Source organism: Suncus etruscus, chromosome 9 (genome assembly GCF_024139225.1).
Source record: "Suncus etruscus isolate mSunEtr1 chromosome 9, mSunEtr1.pri.cur, whole genome shotgun sequence".
NCBI lineage: Eukaryota > Metazoa > Chordata > Mammalia > Eulipotyphla > Soricidae > Suncus > Suncus etruscus.
The window spans coordinates 6,684,289-6,707,888 of NC_064856.1; the positions used below are offsets into that span (position 1 = coordinate 6,684,289).

The following is a 23,600-nucleotide window of genomic DNA, read 5'->3' on the forward strand; positions in this document are numbered from 1 at the left end:
CACACTGGCAGCACTCAGGGATTACTCCTGGCTCTGCATTCAGAAATCATTCCTGGCAGGCTCAGGAGACCATATGCGATGCCAGAGATCAAACCTAGGTTCTCCTGGGTCATCCGTGTGTGCAAGGCAAATGCCCTCTTGCTGTGCTATTACACTGGCCCTAGCTTGGGTTTATTCATGAACTTGATCCTGGAAAAATCAGTGATGGGGGGTGGGGCAGAGCTCATGGACAAACACATGTGGACAAACACATGTGGACCAACTGAGGGTTGGTCCAGGGAAAAGAGGGAACAACCACATTTGAAGTGGCTTCTGTTAAGAATGTTACTTGTATTCCCTCCCAACTGCTCCCAGGAATGAACTTCTCTTGCATCTGAAGACCTATAACTTGTATTATGAAGGGCAGAATTTGCAGCTCCGACACCGTGAGGTAAGAACAAGGAGTTCCAGGTGATTGAAAGAGGCTCCGTACAGGTGCAGATTGTGATTTTTATCCCCATTTCACTGGTATCTGCTGTGGTGAGTGGTCTCTCATGCATGATATTAGCAGAATTCCCTGGAGTTTTCTGGAAGAAGACACCTAGTCTGATTCTGTTCTTTAAAATGATGAACTGCTGGGGCAGGAGCAGTGACACAGGTGGTAGGGCATTTGCCTTGCACATGCTAACCTAGGACAGACCAAGGTTCGATCCCCTGGCATCCATCTGAGGGTGCCTTCTTGAAATGCCCTTTCTGATCTGTCTCTCTGCCCTACTCCCATCTGAATCTAAGTTTATTCTTTATTGTCTTCCTTCCTTCCTTCCTTCCTTCCTTCCTTCCTTCCTTCCTTCCTTCCTTCCTTCCTTCCTTCCTTCCTTCCTTCCTTCCTTCCTTCCTTCCTTCCTTCCTTCCTTCCTTCCTTCCCTCCCTCCCTTCCCTTCCTTCCTTCTTTCCTTCCTTCCTTCCCTTCCTTCCTTCTTTCTTTCCTTCCTTCCTACTTCCCTCCCTCTCTCTCTTCTATCCTTCTTTCCTTCTTTTCTTCCCTTCACTCATAGTTTCTATTGGAACTTATTTAGAAAGATGTGTGTGTGGAAGAGAAGTGTACAGGTTTCTCAAGAGTGGAAATGAGCAAGCAAAGAAATACAGAGGCCAGAAAGCAAGAGATAGGGATAACGCAGGCTGGAGGAGCGAGCTCTGTATCCATGTCTGTGAGGCCTATTATCAGATAGATGTTGACTTATAGAGAAGCCCAGTAGAGTAAGTTATACTCAAGTGTTCCTGACTGATAAGAAGGTGTGTGTAGGTTCATTTTTCAGGGTATGGAACCATGGTGATTTAATCCATAGAAAGGGATAGCTAATGATGAAATTTCAGCTACTGAGGCAGTTTAACTATGGACAGAGTGAGGGATGTGGTGGCCTTTTCTTTGTCCTTTAACCACTCAGGTCAAGTCTTATTTTGAGTTATTCTTTCCTACAATCATGGGTTTAAAGTGTAATTAGAGGGTCCAGAGCAATAGTACAGTGGGTAAAATTTTTGCCTTGCAACACGGCCAATTCAGGTTTGATTCCAGGCACCCCCTATGGTCCACCAAGCACTACTAGGAATGATTCCTGAGTGCAGAGCCAGGAGTAAGCCCTGAGCACCTCTAGGTGAGGTCTCCCCAAACCCAAGATTCCTCCACAAAAACAAATACAATTCCAGCCTAAGAGCTTTTACTTTAAAATTTTAATCACTTTATTTAAACATGATGGTTTACATGGTTGTTCATAATACAGATGTTTCTGCCATTTCATGTTCCTACACCAATCCTACCACCTATCATTCCCACCACTAACACTGGATTCCCATCTACTCCCAAGCCTGCCCCCTTGGAAGGCACATAATAATTTACTTCATATTGTTTGCTACAGTTAAATAGTAATAGAACTATCTAAAAAATTAAGCAAAAGAAAATGTGTGAAAATTATTATATCTCACAATGGGGTCCCTAAGTCATTTTCTGAGGATTTACTAAAGTGTAGTTGCCAATTAATATGTTTTGTGTTATTGGTTTTGATTGTAACCTTAGATGGCTTCTATGCTATGTTGACTTCTAATTTGGTACATTCCTACTAGGGTATCTCCAAAATTATTTGGAAGTGTTGTGTGGCCACATATGGAGCCACTCAGTCAAAGAAATCTAGGTTTTGTGGATTGGCAGCAGCTTTGGGATGTCTGTGGCTTTCAGGGCTTCCAGAAATATGAAAGGGTGATGGGGTGTGGAGGGAAAACTGCCTACATTCATTCCAAACAGACTCTAGAGTTCTCAGCCCAAATACTGGCATACCTGGAAGTATGATTGGTTAGATGTCTCTGCAGAGATCAGTGGTAAAGCTGTGAAGCTGGGCTATTAACAAAGCAGCAGTTGTGGGTTGTGAGTGCAGCTGTTGAGACTTTGGCAGGGCAGTTATCTTGGCCTGCCCCAGTTTTCAGCTATGAGATTAATATGCCCATGATTTTATTTTGTTTGTTTGTATGCTTTGGGGTCACATCCAGCAGCTCTCAGGGGTTACTCCTGGCTCTACACTCAGAAATCACTCCTGGCAGGCTCAGACGACCATATGGGATGCCGGGATTCCAAATACCGTCCTTTTGCATGCAAAGCAAACACCTTACCTCCATGCTGTCTCTCTGGCTCCCAAGGCCAGTATGTTCATGATTTTTTGTGGCTTGATTTACATCTCTTTTGAAAATAAAAAATGAGTCTATGGAGCATATAGCCTGTTCTTAAATGCAGTCTTCCCTTCTCACTAATGTCCCAAAGTTGCTTCAGTCTTCTCCTGTCTTCTCCCTTTCTCTAAGAATGATTTTGGACTTGTTATTCAGGAACAGATGTCATTAGTATCAACAGGCTGGGCCTGAAGACATGGGCATGTCCTAGGTCTGACAATCCTGCCCAGACATTCTGGTTCATAGGGGCTTGGAGAGGTAATGCAGTAGATAAGGTATTTACCTTGTATGTGGCCAGCCTTGTTTTGATCACACCATATAAGATTCGGGGTGTACAATCAGTGACCCTGAGCCCACAGCTATGAGTAAATGCTAAACAATGCAGGGTGAGCGCCCCCTCACAGATTTGTTTCAAAAACCAAAACTCTGGGAAGGGGGCTGGACCTTTTTTTTTTTTTTTTTTTTTTTTTTTTTTGGTTTTTGGGCCACACCCAGCGGTGCTCAGGGGTTACTCCTGGCTGTCTGCTCAGAAATAGCTCCTGGCAGGCACGGGGGACCATATGGGACACCGGGATTCGAACCAACCACCTTTGGTCCTGGATCGGCTGCTTGCAAGGCAAACGCCGCTGTGCTATCTCTCCGGGCCCGGGGCTGGACCTTTTTAGACATTATCCTCAAAGCTTGTACAAATGGAGGGCTGACATTAGTGAGATTGGTAAGATATGTCAGGGTGGAACGGTACTTTTGCTCTGCTCCCCGTAAACTGCTTTGAATGAAGAAATGCCTTATCTTGGTGTTTCGTTAGCATGTAGGAAAGTTAGAAACATACACAGGTATGTTAAACATAAGCATAGGTAACCTAAGAGGCACCCAGAGGTAGGATCTCTAAGAGACTCATTTTAGGAACTGGGCAGAGATGAGTAGATCGTAAGTCATAAAGCTGAACAGAACAACAAAAGGATCCAAATCCACCTGTTACCGAGGCAGAAAGGAGAGAAAGTCACTGAAACAATTAGAAGATTAACAAATGTTTATACAGGGCCCCAAATAGAATGTATTCACTACAGAGATTCTCAGCAATGAGGCCCCCCCTTTAAGTTCTGTGTTGTGCCCCTCTTGCCCCTCAATGTACCAGTGTACCTCAGTGTTTGTCATGATATAACAAACAGAAATTCCATTCTTTTGTCCTTCTCTTCTTTGTCCCACAAGTTCTACATGGCCTGAAAAACTATAAAAAATGCTTTATAGCCCTGTCCTGATCACAATGACAGGTGATTACCTAGTTGTGATCCATCTTGAAATTAAATAATTCAATCTTGCTTTCTCACCTAAAGATGGTTTCAGTGTGATTGATTCAGTGAATCTATTACAAAAATAGTACTTAGCCCCAGTACTTTTCTGGGGATCGGCCTATAGAATAAATTATTTAAATGCTGGATAATAAAGAGATTCACAGTCACAAATGTGATGAATGCTAATGTTAATACCCTTAAAAGATTTCACATTTAACTTCTCATCAGTCAGCAGCCTGGGAGTGTAAATTTGGGGTTTTTTGCAGGAATTATTTACAGATGACAGCTCAGTGAGTTGCAATGTAGCCCACTAGCTCTTTCTAGACTCTGGGAAGTTGTGTGATGAAGGAGTATGATTGAGGGCTGGAGTTCTGGCTTTGCTTGCTGGAACCCAAGTTTCTGACCCAGCACTGCATACATAATTCCTAGAGCACTGTCACCTCCACCCGCCCCCTCAAGAAATCTGAATTATGTGGTGGCACATCCTAAATCAAGATCATTGAACACCCTTCTTTCTCTGACACCCTCTTTAAGGTGACAGTGAATCTGCTAGGTCGTATTTTACAGCATAAACATGGGGAATGAAGCTTTGAATTTCCTCCCACTGGCAGGTCAGTTTGCTAAACACAGAGCCAAAGACACATCACTTTCCACAGTAGAGTATGGCGAAGAAATTAACTCAAGAGTTTAGTTTTTGTTTCTATTAGCAACAAGAGATGGAGTCTTCTTTCTTAAAAGTCATTAGTCTAAAGATAAATTTCAGGGGCCCGGGCGGTGGCGCTAAAGGTAAGGTGCCTGCCTTGCCTGCGCTAGCCTTGGACAGACCGCGGTTCGATCCCCCGGTGTCCCATATGGTCCCCCAAGCCAGGAGCAACTTCTGAGCACATAGCCAGGAGTAACCCCTGAGCGTTACTGGCTGTGGCCCAAAAACCAAAAAAAAAAAAAAAAGATAAATTTCAGAAGGTGGGAAGTTGGGCCACACCTGGCAGTGCTCAGGGCTTACTCCTTGCTGTGTGTTCAAGGATCACTCCTGGCAGTACTCAGGAATCCATATGTGGTGTAGGTTATTGAACTTCATGCAAAGCAAGTACCTTCACCTCTGTACTAATCTCTCCAGCCCCATTGTTTGCCTTTTGAACTATATTATAACATCACACTCTATAAATTCTAGCATGTTTTTCTCCTATTTAAAAATTCACAAAATAAAAAATACTTTCCTTCCTTCCTTCCTTCCTTCCTTCCTTCCTTCCTTCCTTCCTTCCTTCCTTCCTTCCTTCCTTCCTTCCTTCCTTCCTTCCTTCCTTTCTTCCTTCTGTTTGTTTTGTTTATTTTGGGTCACACCGGCAGCTCTCAGGGGTTACTCCTGGCTTCATACTCAGAAATTGCTCCTGGCAGGCTCGGGAGACCATATGGGATGCTGGGATTCGAACTGATGACCTTACCTCCATGCTATCTGGCCCCTCCTCCCTTCCTCCCCTCCTCCCCTCCTTCCTTCCTTCCTTCCTTCCTTCCTTCCTTCCTTCCTTCCTTCCTTCCTTCCTTCCTTCCTTCCTCCCTCCCTTCCTCCCCTCCTTCCTTCCCTCCTTCCTTCCTTCCTTCCTTCCTTTCTTCCTTCCTTCCTTCCTTCCTTTCTTTCTTTCTTTCTTTCTTTCTTTCTTTCTTTCTTTCTTTCTTTCTTTCTTTCTTTCTTTCTTTCTTTCTTTCTTTCTTTCTTTCTTTCTTTCTTTCTTTCTTTCTTTCTTTCTTTCTTTCTCTCTCTCTTTCTTTCTTTCTCTCTCTCTTTTCTTTCTTTCTTTCTTTCTTTCTTTCTTTCTTTCTTTCTTTCTTTCTTTCTTTCTTTCTTTCTTTCTTTCTTTCTTTCTTTCTTTCTTTCTTTCTTTCTTTCTTTCTTTCTTTCTTTCTTCCTTCCTTCCTTCCTTCCTTCCTTCCTTCCTTCCTTCCTTCCTTTCTTTCCTTCCTTCCCTTCTCCCTCCCTCCCTCCCTCCTTCCCTTCCTTCCCTTTCCTGGGTTTGCCTTAGGCAAGACAAGTACCTTCCACACTGTACTATCTCAGTCTAGAGAGATAGTAATGGCATTCAAAATGGCACATGTGTATTTGCAGTTTATGGTAACTTTGGGGCTGGCCTATGAGGTCAGCTTCAGGGTATTGGGGGCACATCTCAGATCTGGGGTGTGGCTGCTCTCCACCCTGTGGCTATAACTTGGATGTGCTCAGCAGGTGTATGTCACAAAGTTGACCCCCAGGGGATGATGGCATCTGTGGTGTTGATGGGGGGTAATGGGGGTGATTAGGAACTTGTCCTAATTTAGCACTCCCCATTGCTCTGTGGGCAGGAGGAGGATGAGTTCATCGTGGAGGGGCTATTAAATATATCCTGGGGACTTCGCCGGCCCATCCGTCTCCAGATGCAGGATGACCATGAGCGCATTCGCCCGCCTCCTTCCTCCTCTTCCTGGCACTCAGGCTGCAATTTGGGAGCACAGGGGTGAGTATGGGGAGATGGGCCAAGGGGCTGTCCCAGCTTTTGTGCATTCTTAAAAAAATCAACTTTAACCTTTCTCCAGCCAACCTTGATCTTGGTGCTCATGCCTGGCTCTTCTTGGTGTATGGAGAAAGGGCCTCCGTATTCACTGTTAGTGTCACATCATTTTTGTGCCTATCACCAGAGTCACTGTGACAGAGCAAGGTGGGGGAGTCCAAAAAGGGAAATCCAAGACTTATCCTGCTTAGGGACAGAGAGATAATACAGTGGGCCGGGTACTTGCCTTGCACTCGACCAACCTAGGTTCAATTCCTGGCATCCCATATGGTCCCCTCAATACTGTCAGGAGTGATTTCTGAGTGCAGAACCAGGAGTAACCCATGAGTGCTGCTGGGTGTGGCCCCAAAACAACAAGTTTTCCTGCCTAGAGAATATCCCACTCCCAGGGAAGAATGGGGGAATTGGGCTAGGTATTGCTTGCAGATGGTGTTGTGGTAAGGTACACTGGGACCCAGGACCCTCCGAGCTAGGGCCCCTTCTTCCAAATAATCCCAGACTTGAAGCAGAGGACTTTGATTCAGCTCTCTGTGTCTTGGGGGATTGAGAAAGAGGGAAAGGAATGTTAGTTCTGCATCAGCCAAGTGGGGTCAGCCAGGAGCTGGAAGTTGGCAGGAGGACAGGAAGAGCATGTGATGATCAGGCTTCTGGAAGCTTCTGTCCTCTGTTTCCATTGAAAGGTCATAAAGGCCAAGCCTGTTTTTCACCTTTCCTTACTGCCAAATGAATGGCTGCTTGCATAGTGTGAGACTTTTATCTCTCTCACCGGGTTCCCCTGCACATCACTATTCCCTGAACATTAAAAACTTCTTATCCCAACACTGTCTGGGAACCGGAGCCTGGGTGTGCTGCCCATGGTCCAAACCACAGGGAATGTTTTAGAGGAGAGCCCAGCCCGCTTTTGTTGGCCACTCTAAACATTGTATTAAACACCCCCGCCAAACCTCTCTCTTCCAACTGGAGAGGAACCAATTCTGTGGCCCAGCCCTAGAGTGCTCTGCTTTCCCAGGGGATCCAAGGAGAGATGCCTCCACCCACCACATTGGATATGGATTGTTAGCTCCAGACTCCTGTTGTTCACTTAGCATGTTTCATGCTACTGATTTCAAGGGATCAAGCCTTTTCTGCAGCCCCCAAACCCTGCCATGGAACATGGCATTCCCAAAGAGAGATGACTGTTGAAATTCCAGTCAACCCTCTAGCCTTTGGCTTAGCCTCCAAAAGGCCTTTCACCCAATCTTACTGGTTTCCTCTCTCTGCTTTGTGGCTACAATTGGGTCTATGGTTGGTTCCTGAAACCTGCATCTCCTTGAAGGGAAAGGATGGTGTGATGAGTTTTCCGCGTGGCTGCTGGGAATAAAGTGGGTGCCTGTGCCACTGTGTTAGGAAAGTTGCTGAGCCCAATCTGCTGACTGAGCCTCTTTCCTAATCTTCCCTTCTGCTGATACTGGGCTCCATATGCTCGCCTTCTCTTCCTCCTTCTCCTCCTCCTTTTCTTCCTCCTCCTTTTCCCCTTCCTCCTCCTCTCCTCCTCTTCCTTCTCCTCCTCATCCCACTATAGAAAGTTCTTTTAGATTTCCCACTTTCTTTAATTTTGGAGAAAAAAATTTTTGTGTGGAATTTGGGCAAATTTTGGGAAGAATTTTTGGTGGTACTTAGGGCTTATTTCTGGCTCTGTGCTCAGGATCACTCCTGAGAGGTCTTTGTGGGCCATAGCCAGTGATAGATACCCAACCCTGGTTGGGTATGTGCATGCAAGGCAAGCACCCTACTGACTTCCATCATCTCTCTGGCTTACAGATTTCCCACTTTCAAGTGCCTTCTCTGAAAATTGACATCCCCATCTCTAAATCTTCTCTGCACTGGTCCTCATGATCTTTTCATGAACTAGCTTAATAGAATTCTCCTCCTTGGATGTTGAATGTGTGTCCTTTTAACTTGTATTTGCCAAGAAACCCATTAGCTGAGACTGACTATGGCCACTGCATTTCCAATATGGCTGAAAATTTTGTCCTTACCTCCTGAGCTCACTGTCCCCTGTGCCTCTTCCAGCACTGCCCTGACCCACAACTCAATCAATTGCTTTTATAGTCCTTTTGGATGTCAGAATTGATTTGAGCTGTTCATTTGGCAGAAATGGTTGGAGCAGGGATCTCAGCCTGAGAAATGAATGGTCACCATTAGGCATTTCCACATTAACTCTAGAATCAACCCAGCTTAGCAGACATGCCACAGCTCTTGGTTTTCTGTTTTGCTCTGGTTCACCCTGGATTTGTTGAGTTGGGGAGGGGGATGGTATCCTGCAGATGTGGTAAATGAGCATTTCTCCTCTGGAGCCCCACCCTGCCCAGTGCTCAAAAGAGGAGCCAGGGCAGCCCAGTGGGACCCCCCACTTCCTTGGGGTCATATATATATATATATGACCCCATCAGAACATATATATGTATATATATACATACATATATATGTATGTGTATATATATGTATGTATGTATATATATATATATATATATATATATATATATATATATATATATATATATATATATATAGTGGCCACAGCTGGAATCAGTGGAGCACTCCTTGCAGGAGTGAAGTGGGCTGGAAGTGCAGCCTCCCCCAACCCCCAGGGGCTGACTCAGCCTTTCTCTTTGTCTTCTCTTCCCCAGTACCATCCTGAAGCCCCTCACCATGCCCAATATTCAGATCTCAGAGGTGGACGTCCCAGCAGAGAACGAGGAGAAGTCAAGCCCCACAGGTATAAGCCCCATAGTAGGAACCAGCTCTGTGAAGACGGATGGCCTACATGTCCTCTGTTATTTATTCACTCAATATATAAAACTCACATGGTTCAAAATTTAAAGGAATTACAAAGAAGACACTTTAACACCTGATGGTCGGTCTCAGTGATTAAAAGCAGACCTGCTTGCTGTAGCCTGAGCGATAACACAGTGGTCGTCTTGCAAGCGACTGGTTTGGATTTGATTCCCAGCATCCCATATGATCCCCTGAACCTGCCGCTAGTGATTTCTGAGCACAGACCAGGAGTAATGCCTGAGCACTGCCAAGTGTGACCGGAAAACCAAAGATAAAATAAAATAAAACACACCTGCTTGCAAGTGTGAGGCCCTGAGTTAGATGTCCCCAACCCACAATCCATATGTGTATATTAAGTTCCCTTTGAAAATTTTGTTTCTTTGGAACAAACAATAGATTGTGTGTTCTTTGGTATGCCTTCAGGCATGCATGAGTATAAGGTAGTTTTAAAACAAATTCCACATGTGAAATCACCCCACATATGTGCTTTTCCACACAGGTGGATGGGTCTGCAGGTAGGTTAACTGTGAAGAATTAATAAAATAAGCTAGTCAGGAAAGACTCATGGAGTCAGTTTGCTTTTCTCCTCATGGTGTTGCTGCCTGAGTAAGACAAAGACAAACTGCTCTTTGTGTTTTCTCAGAAGTAATTTACTGGGTCAGGGAGGGTGGAGCAAGATCCAGGTGGATTTTTATATATCAAAGGGCTGAGTGAAAAGGAAAGAGGAAATTGGGGGAACACCATTGTTTTTGGTCAGTAGCTGGATGTCATTGTACAGATCCACCCTTTCTGTTCAAAAAAAAAAGAGAAAGGTTACGAAAGTTTTGTTCTACTTTTTTCCACCAGAGGCTGGAATCCCAGATCAGAACTTATAAAAGTGGTTGTTATTTTGTATAGGCACAATTAAAGTTGGCTGTAAAAGTGTCAAAAGTTAGATTGTATACATCATTCTCAAAGCAATCAGATTTTTCCATATCTTTGTCTTATCCATATCACAATTTTTTATGGATTTCTCTGAACATAAACATTAGAACCTCTCTGCATGTACACTTAATCAGAAAATTCTTAAACATTCTTACACTGAGCACTGTAATACGAGTCTAGAACATCCAAGTTCTTTTCCATAACTTTCCTAAACAAAATCACAAGAACATTTATACAGATATGTATACAATCTGAAAAGAAGTTTGCTAAAACATTCTTACAAAGAGCACTGTAACAAGAGTCGATGGTATCCAAATTCCTTTTCCATCGACTTCTGTGGGCAAAGACATTAGAACATTTTTGCCGACATAATTGGGAATAGGTTGATACTTAATATACGCAAGCATCACAGCAATTGGGAAACATTCCTGACCGGGTAGTTGAGACCGGTAAAAAACTAACGACATTGGGGCCAGGCAGTGGCGCTAGAGGTAAGGTGCCTGCCTTGCCTGCGCTAGCCTTGGATGGACTGTGGTTCGATCCCCCGGCGTCCTATATGGTCCCCCAAGCCAGGAGCGACTTCTGAGCGCATAGCCAGGAGTAACCTCTGAGCGTCACCAGGTATGGCCCAAAAACAAAAAAACAAAACAAAACAAAAAAAAAAAATCCAACGACATTATGCATTTCCCTGAACAAGCAAACTAATATTAAAACACTAAAGTTGAAAACGTAATTATCTGGTTACAGTAAGGCATAGAACAAAAGACTAGCATTAAGATCTATACAGGTAGAACACATCAGTCAGTGAGTGACTGATGCAAATAGGATTGAGAGATTAATGTAGAAGAAAGTTGCCGGAGGTTGTAAAGTAGCTTCTCAGTTGGGCTTGGCTGAGCTTGAATTCTCTATCTTCTCCTCCATCTTCTGTAGTAGGCTTCTTAGGTCATCTGGGGTAGAAAAGCCTTTGGTTTCTGGGCTGGAATCTGGGTGAGGGACCCACTCATCTCCTTGCTGTTGGTCCTCCTCAAATGGAGCTTTCTCTTTGGCTTCTACCCCATCCGTAACCTCAATAAGATGCTACAGGTTAGGGGGCTGAGGTCCTTGCACAAAGTACTTTTGTACAAGAAAGGCAGTGAGCACCAATATAAACCCAAAGATGCTAATATTTTTTTGGGGCTGTATGTCATTTTCTTTTCTTCCTCTTTATGTGCTATAATATTTTTTTACATCACTCTTTCTGTCAGTTTGTCGTGATGATTGTTCCATACAAGCCCCAGAAAGCTCATTTGCACCCTGGCTACAGGGCTGTAGTCACCATATGGAAAAATGATGATGTGGCTCCCCGCTCCCTTTTGCTAGGCTGCAAAGTTATTTCTTCTCTTTTGTGACAGGCAAGGCTGTGATGAGTGACCTCATTAGAACACATGCCATTTTGTTAGTGTCTTCAGAGTTCTTTTCAGCAGAGTTGTTGGCTTTGAGATTTCCAAGTGTATTTTTGAGATGGGGTGGTACTGGCAGTTTTCAAAATCTTGAAAGTTCTTAGATCTTGTTTATCCCATGCCAGGCACTGTTCCAAGTGCTTCATAGGAATGAACTCACTTAATCCTCATAACAATCTCTTTTTGTTTTGTTTTGGGGCCACACCCGGTGACGCTCAGGGGTTACTCCTGGCTATGCACTCAGAAATTGTCTCTGGCTTGGGGACCATATGGGAATCCGAGGGATCGAACATGAGTAGGCGTGCAAGGCAAGGGCCCTATCCGCTGTGCTATCACTCTGGCTCCTCAGAGCTTACTCTGGACTCTGCTCTGGGATCACTTCTGGCTTGGGTTTGGGGACCATATGGGGAACCTAGGATTGGACCCAGGTTGGCCACATGCAAGGCCAATGTTGTATTGTCTCTCCAAATCTCTCCCCATTAATATATATATATATATATATATATATATATATATATATATATATATATATATATATATATATATATTGGCCATACCCAGTGGTGCTCAGGGGTTACTTCTGGCTCTGCACTCAGAACTTACTTCTGGCAGGTTTGGGGGACCATATGGGATGCTGGGGATAGATCCTGAGTTGATCATATGCAAAGCAAATGTCCTACCCACTGTGCCATGGCTCCAGTCCTCCCTCCCCATTTTAAAGCGAGCAGTAGAGAGGTCAGGGCTTGACCTTGCCCTGGCTCTCAGGCCTGTGCTAAGCATCCTTCCTTGGATGTGTCTCTGTAAATATGCACCCCTAGTAGGGAGTCCTGTTTTCCTCAGACACCTGTGTTTGGGGGGAGACCACAGGTGTTGCAACATTAACCCTGAGGGTGCTCCCGTACCCCTAGGGCCAGGAAGACAGAATCCTCTCCCTTCTCCTTCCTAGACTCCAGGGGCCTGAAGCCGGTGCAGGAAGACACCCCGCAGCTGATGCGCACACGCAGTGATGTGGGGGTGCGTCGCCGGGGCAATGTGAGGACTCCCAGTGACCAGCGTCGAATCAGACGCCACCGCTTCTCCATCAATGGCCATTATTACAACCACAAGGTACAGGGCTTGGGGGAGAGGATGGGAGAAACTTGGGGGGTATTCAGACCCCTTTCTGGGCCACAGCACTTCTGAGTCAATAATATCTGGGAATCCCAATGTAATCTGGCCAGCCTTGAGGTTTCTTTGGGAGGTTTGGACAAGCTGTAGGTGTGTGGGCTCTGGAAAGGACGAAGGACATCTGAGCAACCTGCCTCCAGGTATGGGAGAGAGGACCCCAACAGACAGCCTTCATTTTCTGACCCCTGTCCCTGCACAAGCTGAAGGCTGGCTGTCCCTGAGGTGGAGTGGTGGGATGCTTGCTGACCCCCCAAGTCCCCCATGAGTCGGTCCTAGGAATAAGTGTATAGCTAAGAGGCTGTTTATAGATACCCACCCCTTTCCTGTCCCACTAGTCCTCTCCATTCCTGCCCCATGGGGCACATCCCTCAACGGGGGTCTCAGGGTCTAGGCTGCAGCACCCCAGGTGGTCCAGGCTCCTCAGACTTCTCACTGCATCTGTCTTACAGACATCTGTGTTCACGCCTGCATATGGCTCCGTCACCAACGTGCGCATCAACAGTACCATGAGCACCCCACAGGTCCTTAAGCTGCTGCTCAACAAATTCAAGGCATGTTCCTCTCCCTGGCCCCGGGAGGGTGTCCTGGGGGGACTCAGGGAAGTGTATGGGGGGTGACTCAGAGGGTTTGGGAGTGCTTAGCTCTTGCTTTGGTTGAGACAGTATGACTGGGAGCTTTAGGACAGTGAGTCCCCACCAGAGGCAGGTCTTTGAACAAAACACTAGAGGGATTAGAGAGATAGTGCAGGAGGTAGTAAGGTGCTGGCTGTGCCACAGGTGGTTCTCCTCTCACCTAGCACCTCCAGGGGTCACTCCTATGCACAGAGCTGGTAAACACCCTTGGGCACTGCCAGGTGTCGCTCACCCACACCCCAAGAAACAGGCCACAGAGTGAGTAGCATCATCCCTCAGGACTTTCGTGCTTATGGTTTTGGGGTCCCGAGTACAGAGTGGGTAGAGGAATATAGTAGAACCCTGTGAAACCAACCATGACGACTGGATGTGTGGCAATGGCAGCGCATGTGTGTTCTCAGAAACTTGCTCTAGTTTCCACCATCCCTACAGAAGTCTTTGGTTTGGTTAGCGGTGCTCAGGGGCTACGCTGGCTCTGTGCTCTGTGGTCACTTGCTGCAGAGCTTGTACTCAACTCACTGAGCTATCTCTATGATCCCCTTCAGGAGTCTTTTGGGATTCATTTTTTTCTTTGTTTTTGGGCCACACTCAGTGGTGCTCAGGGGTTACTCCTGACTCTGCATTCAGAAATTACTCCTGGGAGATTCGATGGGACATTAGGGATGCTGGGGATCAAACCCTAGTCAACAATGTACAGGCAAATGCCCAACCTGCTGTGCTATCATTCCAGCCCTATGGAGACCAGGGATTCTCATTTTCATTTTAGTTCTGTGTTGTCTCGTGGCCTATAGGAACACCCTAGGCTTCATGCCTTCTCCTCGCTGCTGCTTGGATGAGTTGAACATATAATTTGAGTCCTTGCAAATTTGCTTCCCTGTCTATAGTGCAGGAAAGTGAAGCATTCTTTTCTCTTTATTTTTTCAATTTCAATCTGTTTTATTGTATCACTGTGATTCACCAAGTTGTACATAACACAGTTGTTTAGGACATTAAATGTTCAAATACCAGTCTCGCCACCAGTGTCCCCTGTTTCCCAACACCCCTGCGTACCCCCTTGAAGACACAAACAAATTGACTTCAAATTGTTTGTTGTAACACAAAGGCAGCTGGAATTATTAAAACCTAGATCAACAAGGGTCAGTTTGAAATAATGGTTCTATCTCTCCATGGACTTAGTGGCTAAGGATTATTGGGCTGTGATTGGTACAAGTTGAGCCTTTTGTGTTACTTTTTGGGCTCTCTGAGCGTGGTGGTCTTCTATATAACTTTTCCAATAGATTGGTTGTGGTCAAAGTGATTGACACTATTCTGACATTTTGAGGTGTCCACACGGTCCAGGACTGATAGATCTGGAACAAGTTAGGTGGCTTGGCAGTTTGATAAGGTTAAGTTGTGGAACTGGGCCATTTCTGTCAGAGTGTCAGGTGTAGCTCTGGGCTACTGTGTCTGAGGTAGAAAAGGGGAATTTGCCCCCACCTATTCTGAAAAGTCCTCAAAGTTTTCAGCCCAGACCAGACTACCAGTCTTTATTCTGGGGTGGCCCTGGGTATTAGATGTGGGAAAATACAGAAGTAGGTAGAACTAATCTTGGCACATAGCAGCAAATACTAGCTTATTTTCCATTATTGTTATTTTAAATTAAGTTTTTTTGTTTTGTTTGTGGGCCACACCAGGCATTGCTCAGGCATTACTCTTAACTCTACACTCAGAAATCATTCCTGGAAGGCTCAGAGGACCTTATGGGATGCCGGGGATCAATCCCAGGTTGGCCATGTGTAAGGCAAACACCCTATTCACTGTGATATTGTTCCGGATCTAATATTTTTTTAATATTTTTGACCTTATAAGTGTTATACAGGAATTCCAGGGTCCACTGCCTGTGATCCTAAGTCAGCCAGGCTGGTAATTCAGTGCCTGATCTGAGGATCTGGTGTTGCTTGGACCTTGCAGTGCCAATGACTATCAGGCCCAAACTAGTGGGGATAATGTGGAACAAAGCTTGTGTCCTAATCCCTGTACTCTCTTCCTAGCTGTTATTTTATTTTCAAGTTAGTTGCCTGTTACATTTCTTCATCTTGTCTACAGGCTTTTGATAAATGGTCTTCCTCTTAAATTATCCTAAAACTCAGTTCTGCAGTGTAAACAAGGGAAAGAGGTGTCTAGGCAAGAATACAGTGGATAGGGCAATTGCCCTGCATAGGTACAACTTTAGTTTCATCCCTGACAATCACAAATGGTCCCCTGAATCTCACCAGGAGTGATCCTTAAATATATAGCTAGGATTAAGCCCTAGGCACAGACAGGTGTGGTCTAAAACAAAAAAAAAATCCAAAGAAAGAAACAAAAACAAAAGGAAAGGGTTCAAAGTTAGGATGTACAAGCACATGCTTTCAGCAAGTATTTTTGGCTTCTGATTCAGATTGAGAATTCAGCAGAAGAATTTGCCTTGTACGTGGTTCACACCAGCGGTGGTAAGTCTCAAGAATATTGTGCACTTGGAATGGTTTATTCTCTCAAAACAGTGGGTTAAAAATGTCCTCTTCAGGGACCCAGAGAGATAGTGTAGGGTGTAGGACACTTGCTTTGCATACAACAGACCCAGGTTCAATCCCCAGCATCCCAGTCTACCAGGAGTTATTCCTGAGTGCAGAGCCGGAAATAACCCCTACACAACAGATGTGGCCCAAAGAACAAAAATAGGATAGAACAGAAAAAGTATTTTCTGTCTCTTTCAATTGTCCATGGGGTCTTGGAAACTTTTAAAGGCTCTTCATCTCCAAGACTTTATTTATCCAAGAATGTCATAAAGGCTTGCTCAAGAATTCTTATAACCTAACAGCTTCTTCACAAAATAACTTGGCACAGAAGAAAGATATTTCTTTACCAAAAGGAATGAGGCATGATGATGGCATTGGGGTGATGGGAGAGAACCATAGATTTTAAGCCTCTCTAGGGTACCAGAGTGATAGTACAATGGGTTAGAACTGTACTTGCCTTGCATACAGCTGAGCTGGGTTTGATTCCTAGCATCCCATATATCCCCTGAGTTCATCAGGAATGATTCCTAAGTGAAGAGCCAGGAGTAAGCACTGAGCACTACTGAGTGTGTTCCCTGACCCAAAAGCCCCTTAGGTCACTGAATAAGAAAATAGTCTCTGGTCAAAACTCTTGAGGTGTCGGGCACTTTGGGCCCCAAGTTAGCCAACTCATGCAGGGTGAACAAGGCTAGACTCAAGGCTGCCCTTGACTGTGTGTTCCCAGAGAAACAGAAGCTGAAGAACACCGATTACCCGCTGATCGCCCGGATCCTCCAGGGCCCCTGTGAGCAGGTTTCTAAGGTGTTCCTCATGGAGAAGGACCAGGTGGAAGAAGTCACCTATGACGTGAGTGTTCTTCTGGTCAGGGCTCTGTCTTCAGGAGATGGGGTGGGATAGGGGCCAAGTAACTGAGATGTTTCTGGACCCTTGTGTCAACCTTCCTGCAATCCTGAGGCTCCTTGTAGCAATAGCGACTTTGGGGCCAGGAGAATGAATGCAGAGGTTGGGATGAGGGTGTACCCCATAAGAATGTCTGGAAGGATGCTCAGACACAAAAGAGGAGGGATAGAGCACATCCAGTACCCTTTCCAACAGGCCAGGATTTTACAATCTCTTATCTTCAGCCATTCCAAGACTTCAGCAGTGTAAGATAAATTATTTTTTAGTTTTAGTTTTGGTTTTTGACCTGGTGGTCCTCAGGACTTACTCCTGGTTCTATACTCAGGAGCACTCAGGGAGCACTCCTGGTGATTATGCGGTACCAGGGATCAAACCCAGGTTGGCTGCCTGCAAGGCACAATCACTTAGGCCCTATTGTGAGATAAGTTTACTCCTACTTTTGTACTTTTTAGTTAGGGATAATAGCAAATGTTTGCTATTGTGCTGGGGTTTCTGCAGACTTATAAAAACAGCTGTGCTTGGGGCCGGACTGGTACAGTGATGTGTGCAGGGTCCAGAAGCCCCCCAGGGGGGCCCGGCCAGCAGGAATTAGCTGGGAAGGCTTCTCAGACGACCGCACTTCTATTTTGCTGAGTAGAAGCACAACCACACTGTAAGAAATTTAAGAGAGGTTAATAATAAATGGCCTAAGACAATATTTCACTGCTCAAAGGCGTTTATTGAAATACAACTCCTTCTTTTATAGTGAAGGAGAAGGGGGCAGTACAAAGGTGCTGTCAATCATACTTTTGGCGCGAAGTGGACAGTGGGCTAGGGGGCTGGATGACCTTCAAGCTATGCTGAACGTGCTGTTTCAATGGAAACTTTTAGTGTCCTTCTAGCTGCATTCCTAATTGCTTGACTATCAGGAAATGGTGCAAGATGTGCTTGTCTCAGTGATCTTGAACAGACAATGTAGCATATACTTATTGAAAACAGCCTAATTCACTCCGGAATGTGGTCTTACGGAATGGGGCCTAGTTTCTGATAACTGTACCAGGCAGTTTTTACTCTCCTCCGGGCTTAGAGCTAAATTATGTCCTGCAGCTGCACATTCTTTTCTCTTAGCTCAAAAATTTGCAGCAAGACTGCATATTGCTTTTAGGTGAAAAGCTGGGCTATGGCAGAAAGAACCGCAAAATGTCCTCAAACAAGTCAGTTCCCAACAGATGTGCAGTGGTAGGACGCTTGCCTTGCATGCAGTTGACCCAGGACAGACTTCGATCCCTGGCATCCTATATGATCCCCCAAGCCAGGGACAATTTCTGAGCACATAGCCAGGAGTAATCCCTGAGTGTCACGGGTGTGGCCCCAAAACAAGCAAACAAACAAACAAACAAACAAATGAAAGCAGCTGTGCTTGAGGCTGGGGTGTGTGTGTGAGTTCTGGTCTTCCTTCTGTCTCTTTCTGAGAGCCAGGATCAGGGGTCAAGGTCTAGACGTCTGGGAACATTTTTTTTTTTTTGCTGGTGGTTAGAATAAAAAAACCCAGACCAACCCTCATTAAATCCATTGAAAGCATCTACTCAGATATGACATATCACTGTAGGAGTGATGCAATTTCCATTTAATTGGCTAAAGACCAGGACTCACCCCATTGACCAAAGCAAGTCACAGCCAAATCCAACAGGAACAGGATGAAGAAATAGATGGAACCTTGGAGAAGAGTAGATAGAGTAGGGTGGCGCTTGCTTACCCTTAGCTCTCAAGGAGCCTCCCTCAGAGGCAAGTACATGTTTTGGAGGCCTGCTTGAGACTTGAAAGGCAAATCATCATGCTAAGCCATGGTTTTGGAACTTTTCTTTCTTTTGGAATCTTTCTTTTTTCCTTTGGAATTTTTCTGTTTCTTCCCTTCCTCCCTCTTTTCCTCCCTTCCATTCTCCCTTTCTTCCTTTCTCCCTCCCTCCCTCCTTCCCTCCATCCCTCCCTCCATTCCTTCCTTCCTTCCTTCCTTCCTTCCTTCCTTCCTTCCTTCCTTCCTTCCTTCCTTCCTTCCTTCCTTCCTTCCTTTTTTCCTTCCTTCCTCCCTCCCTCTCTCCCTTCCTTCTTTCCTTCTTTCTTCCTTCCTCCCTCTCCCTCTCCCTCTCCCTTCTTTCCTTCTTTCTTCCCTCCCTCCCTCCCTCCCTTTCTTCCTCCCTCTCTCCCTCCCTCCCTCTTTCTTCCTCCCCTTCCTTCCTTCCTTCCTCCCTCCCTCTCTCCCTCCCTCCCTCCCTCCCTCCCTTCCTCCCTCCCTCCCTCCCTCCCTCCCTCCCTCCCTCCCTCCTCCTCCTTCCTTCCTTCCTTCCTTCCTTCCTTCCTTCCTTCCTTCCTTCCTTCCTTCCTTCCTTCCTTCCTTCCTTCCTTCCTTCCTCCTTCCTTTCCTCTCTTCCTCCCTCTCCCTCCCTCGTTCCCTCTCTCTCCCTCCTTCCATCCTTCCCTCCTTCCACCCCTCCCTCCCTCCCCTCCCCCTTCTTCGTTTTGGTCCACACTCCACTGCACTCAGGGTTCAGTCCTGGAGGTGCTGGGGTAATCATAGGGGATTCTGGGGATTGAACCCAGGTTGACTGCTTACAAGGCAAATGTCTCTCTAAGCCTGGAGGCCTGTTTGAAACTTGAAAGTTCAATCATCATTTTGAGCCATGGTTTCTTAGGAGAGAAACAACAATGATTTGAATATTGTGGGTTCCGGGCTCAAGAGAAAGCTCTTGTCCAGGTTTAGCATTCTTTGTCTTGGACTGAGGACAAGAGCCAGACTTAGGAGTTAGCAGGTGTGCTCATTGCTGGCTCCCTCCCTGCCTTGAGAATAAGGAGGCTTGGCTTCTGCTTTTGAGAAAATCCTGGATTAGTGCAGAGTAGATTTCCCACGGCTTTGTACCTGACATGAGAGCGATGCCAGAAGGTCCTGGGATCCTTCTGGGAGATTGTAGCACAGCCCAGAGAGATTTCTGCTTCCTCTGCAGGTGGCCCAGTATATCAAGTTTGAGATGCCAGTTCTTAAAAGCTTCATTCAGAAGCTCCAAGAGGAAGAAGATCGGGAAGTGAAGAAGCTGATGCGCAAGTAAACTCCCACTGTTGTGGGTCCCTGTGGGGTTCCTCTGGGGTGTGGGTGGAGGCGGTACCTTATAGGATGGCAAAACTGTGGCCAACCTGGGTCTCAAGTCCTTCTTCAGAGTCTGTATCCCACAGCAGAGTGGTCTTTGCTTCTTGCATTGTCATCTCTTGGAAAGGACAGAAAAATGTCCTGGGGGAATTTCCAGAAGATCTTGTGAGCAGGGAAAGTAGAAACCCCCTGACCTCTGAGGCTTTCCTTCTTCCCTTGTTGAGCTTCTTTAGGGTGGTGGTGAGAGGAGAGTATACCTGGAAGTGCTCCTAGCTCTGCACTCAGGGATCACACCTGGCAATCTTGGGGAACCATATGGGCTCCTGGGGATCCAACCTGGGTCAGCCATATGCAAGGCAAGCGTCTTACTCAATGTACTATTGCTCTGGCCCCTTTGTTGAGTATTTCTACTTAGAAGGTGACTTTGATTTAAAAGTCCTTTTCTGGGGGGTTAGAGTGATAGTACAGTGGGTAGGGTGCTTGCCTTGCATGTGACCAACCCAGTTTCAAACCCCAGCATTGCATATAGTCTCAAAGCCTGCCAGGAGTGTTTCCTGAGCACAGAGCCAGGGAGCACTGCCAGGTGTGGCCCCAAAATCAAACCAAACCAAACCAAATTGGTGTTTGTCTCTGGGAAGAATTTTACGTGTGTGTGTGTGTGTGTGTGTGTGTGTGTGTGTGTGTTTGTGTTTGGCTTATTTATTCCTAAAGTAAATTTTTTTTTTGTTTTTGGGCCACACCCAGCGATGCTCAGGGGTTACTCCTGGCTGTCTGCTCAGAAATAGCTCCTGGCAGGCACGGGGGACCCTATGGGACACCGGGCTTCGAACCAACCACCTTTGGTCCTGGATCGGCTGCTTGCAAGGCAAACGCCGTTGTGCTATCTCTCCGGGCCCAGTAGATTGTATTTCATGGATATGATAGACTGATTGGCTAATTTTAATTTTTTTCAACACAATAGGTAAAAGTCAAAGCTATGTTTTCTGTAGAGGCGATCATGACTAGAAAAGCCAGATTCCATTAGTGAACATTCAGCTTGTACCAGATGCTACAATATCATTTATTTTTGGTGCCATGTCAACTTTGAATTTAGGGCCAGAGAGATAGCACAGCGGTAGAACATTTGCCTTGCATTTGGCCAACCCAGAACAGATGGTGGTCCGATTCTTGGCATCCCACATGGTTCTTTGAGCCTGCCAGGAGTTATTTCTGAGTGCAGAGTCAGGAGTAACCCCTGAGTGCTGTTGGGTGTGAGCCAAAAATAAACAAACAAAAACCCAATAAAACAAAACAAAACCCCTTGATTATCAAGGTTATCCTCGATGCCAGCTTCTATATCTGAATGGCCCTTGCTCGGGATAGGAGGTGAAACATCAAACATCACTTGCCAACACACCACACTTGCACCTGGCCCCCACATTCAGTTTTAAGGCAGGTGCTGCAATGAGGCAGAACCATATGAAGTTGCCTTTATAGGCAAATGGTCCAATAGTGGCATATCCTGTGATCTAGATTATTCTGCTCATAAGATGCTCATAACATGCTAAAGCAGTGTGTGTACTCAGTGTACTTACTCATTCAAGGTGATCATTCTTTCACTGCCTTATCCTTCCTCTTTTACCATACTCTGTGATCAGAGGTAGGATTTGGTCTCTGCAGCTCTGTTCATCCATTTGTGGAGATGGTGTACAGAGCAGAACAGTGTCCAAAGGATTGGCCATGAGAGATGCCCAGAGATGGGACAGACAGGTGGCCTGCATGGATATGAGTATTCATGGGATGCATTGTTTTCTTCATAGCTGAAGCTTGTTTGTTTGTTTGTTTTTGTTGTTGTTTTGGGCCACACTCGATGGCCTCAGGGGTTACTCCTGGCTCTGATCTCAGAAATAGCTTCTGGCTTAGGGGAGCATATGGGATGCCAGGGATCTAACCCAGGTTGATTGTGTGTGAGGCAAAAGTCCCCCCCCCTTTGCTATCACTCTGGCCCCAGCTTTATTCTTTTTCTTCTTTTCTTTTTTTAATTTTCCTTTTCTTTCATATACTTTCCTCCCTCCCTCCCTTTCTTCTCACCATGAAATAAGCAGTTACAAAGTTGTTGGTAGTTTAGTTTCAGTCATGCATTGTTCTAACATTGTACACTTCAACAGTACACTTACTGCCACCAATGTCCCCAGTTTCTTTCCCACCTCCCTCCCAAGTTGCCTCTTTGGCACTTTTCTACTCTCTCCTCCCTGTTCCGCACTTATTTTTTCCCTTCACACCATAATTTGCATACTGCCAATGAAGGGGTCTGATGTCTATCTCTTGACCTCCTTTCAGCTCCTAGTTTTTGTCCAAAGTGATCATTTCCAGCATTCATTGTCAGGATGGGCCCTTCTGTGCCATACTCTTAAGTTATTTCTGTCCCCAGGTACACGGTGCTCAGGCTGATGATTCGGCAGAGGTTGGAGGAGATAGCCGAGACCCCAGAATCCATCTGAGCCAACAGAAGAAGGGATCCAGAGCCACACAAGTGTCACTGGAGAAAAATCCACAGGGTGCTGAGTACTGTGCTTCAGTGAAATTGTCTTTAGCTCGCTGTCTGCCTTGAAATCAGCGGGCGGAAGCCTAGATTCCTTTCTTCCAACTTTGCACTTACAGAACTTTACAAGACTCGATTTTTTTTTTATAAGAAGGACCTAAAACGTGTGAGTGTGTTTGTGTACTGCACACACGTCTGCACTTGTGTATACCACAGACGATGAAATGCCAAGTAACCAGCACAAAGGCTGCTAGATGTGCTGCTTCTGGGGGTCATTACTGATTTTGGGCGGTTTGGTTAAAGCAAAGATTCCCTTCCCTTGAGTGTCAAGGAGCAGTCCCCTGTATCTCTCTGCCTATGTTTCATAGGAGAAGGCCACTGGAGCAGCTCACCTTTTGTGATGTCTCTATGCAGTGAAGGGGTCTCTTTGAAGCTAGCAGGATGGGTCCATGGGAGATACTTGTCAATGAACACAGTGGTTAGCTTAGGCCTTTGGAGCCAGTGCCAGAGCCCTGAGGTTCTTACGCTGAAACTTGGTTTCACAAGAAGACGAAGGCATATGTGATGAGAATGTGTGGGGACCACGTCCAGTCTCCTTTAGGCTACCTTTTGAAGTTTTGTTCTCCATGCCAGGTTTTGTGCCCCCAACTCTGGTGCCTCCTTGAGTTGAAGGTAGGACCCTGAGACAAGCCCTCACTAGCTTCCTCACAGCACTAGCTGGCCTGTGGCCTTGTTCTAGGCTGGTAGCCAAAGTGTCATACCACTTAGGGACCCATCTGGGCTCCTGCAGAAGGGCACAGGGCCTGGGTGCCTGACTTATACGCTTTTGCATGGAGAAAGTTTTCCCCAAACCAGGACTCCTCTTGTCACGGCCTGAGTGTGAGGTTCAGGGGTACAGGATGGAGCTTCACTGGGTGCTCTTTAGAGGTGGCTTCTAGGAAGGCCAGGGAAGCTGATTGCCTACAGGCTGGGCTTGAGGCCAGAGGCATGGGAGAGGTAAGTAAGCAAGGCAGGAGCTTGGC

The 23,600-nt window shown here is 45.9% G+C and overlaps 2 protein-coding genes across 2 annotated transcripts in view; both read left to right on the forward strand.

The window, feature by feature from the left end:
• RASSF2 (Ras association domain family member 2) overlaps positions 1 to 22,765 on the forward strand; it is a 53,009-nt gene extending 30,244 nt beyond the window's left edge. The window contains exons 4-12 of the mRNA XM_049779467.1: positions 355 to 430; positions 6,318 to 6,469; positions 9,193 to 9,281; positions 12,650 to 12,810; positions 13,320 to 13,421; positions 15,922 to 15,973; positions 16,764 to 16,885; positions 19,918 to 20,015; positions 22,468 to 22,765. Coding sequence (XP_049635424.1) covers positions 355 to 430; positions 6,318 to 6,469; positions 9,193 to 9,281; positions 12,650 to 12,810; positions 13,320 to 13,421; positions 15,922 to 15,973; positions 16,764 to 16,885; positions 19,918 to 20,015; positions 22,468 to 22,537 — 922 coding nt within the window. The 3' untranslated portion in view covers positions 22,538 to 22,765. The remainder of the gene's footprint in view (positions 1 to 354; positions 431 to 6,317; positions 6,470 to 9,192; positions 9,282 to 12,649; positions 12,811 to 13,319; positions 13,422 to 15,921; positions 15,974 to 16,763; positions 16,886 to 19,917; positions 20,016 to 22,467) is intronic.
• Positions 1 to 23,600, forward strand: part of TMEM230 (transmembrane protein 230) — a 768,807-nt gene that overhangs the window by 327,408 nt on the left and 417,799 nt on the right. The gene's annotated exons all lie outside the window — the stretch shown is intronic.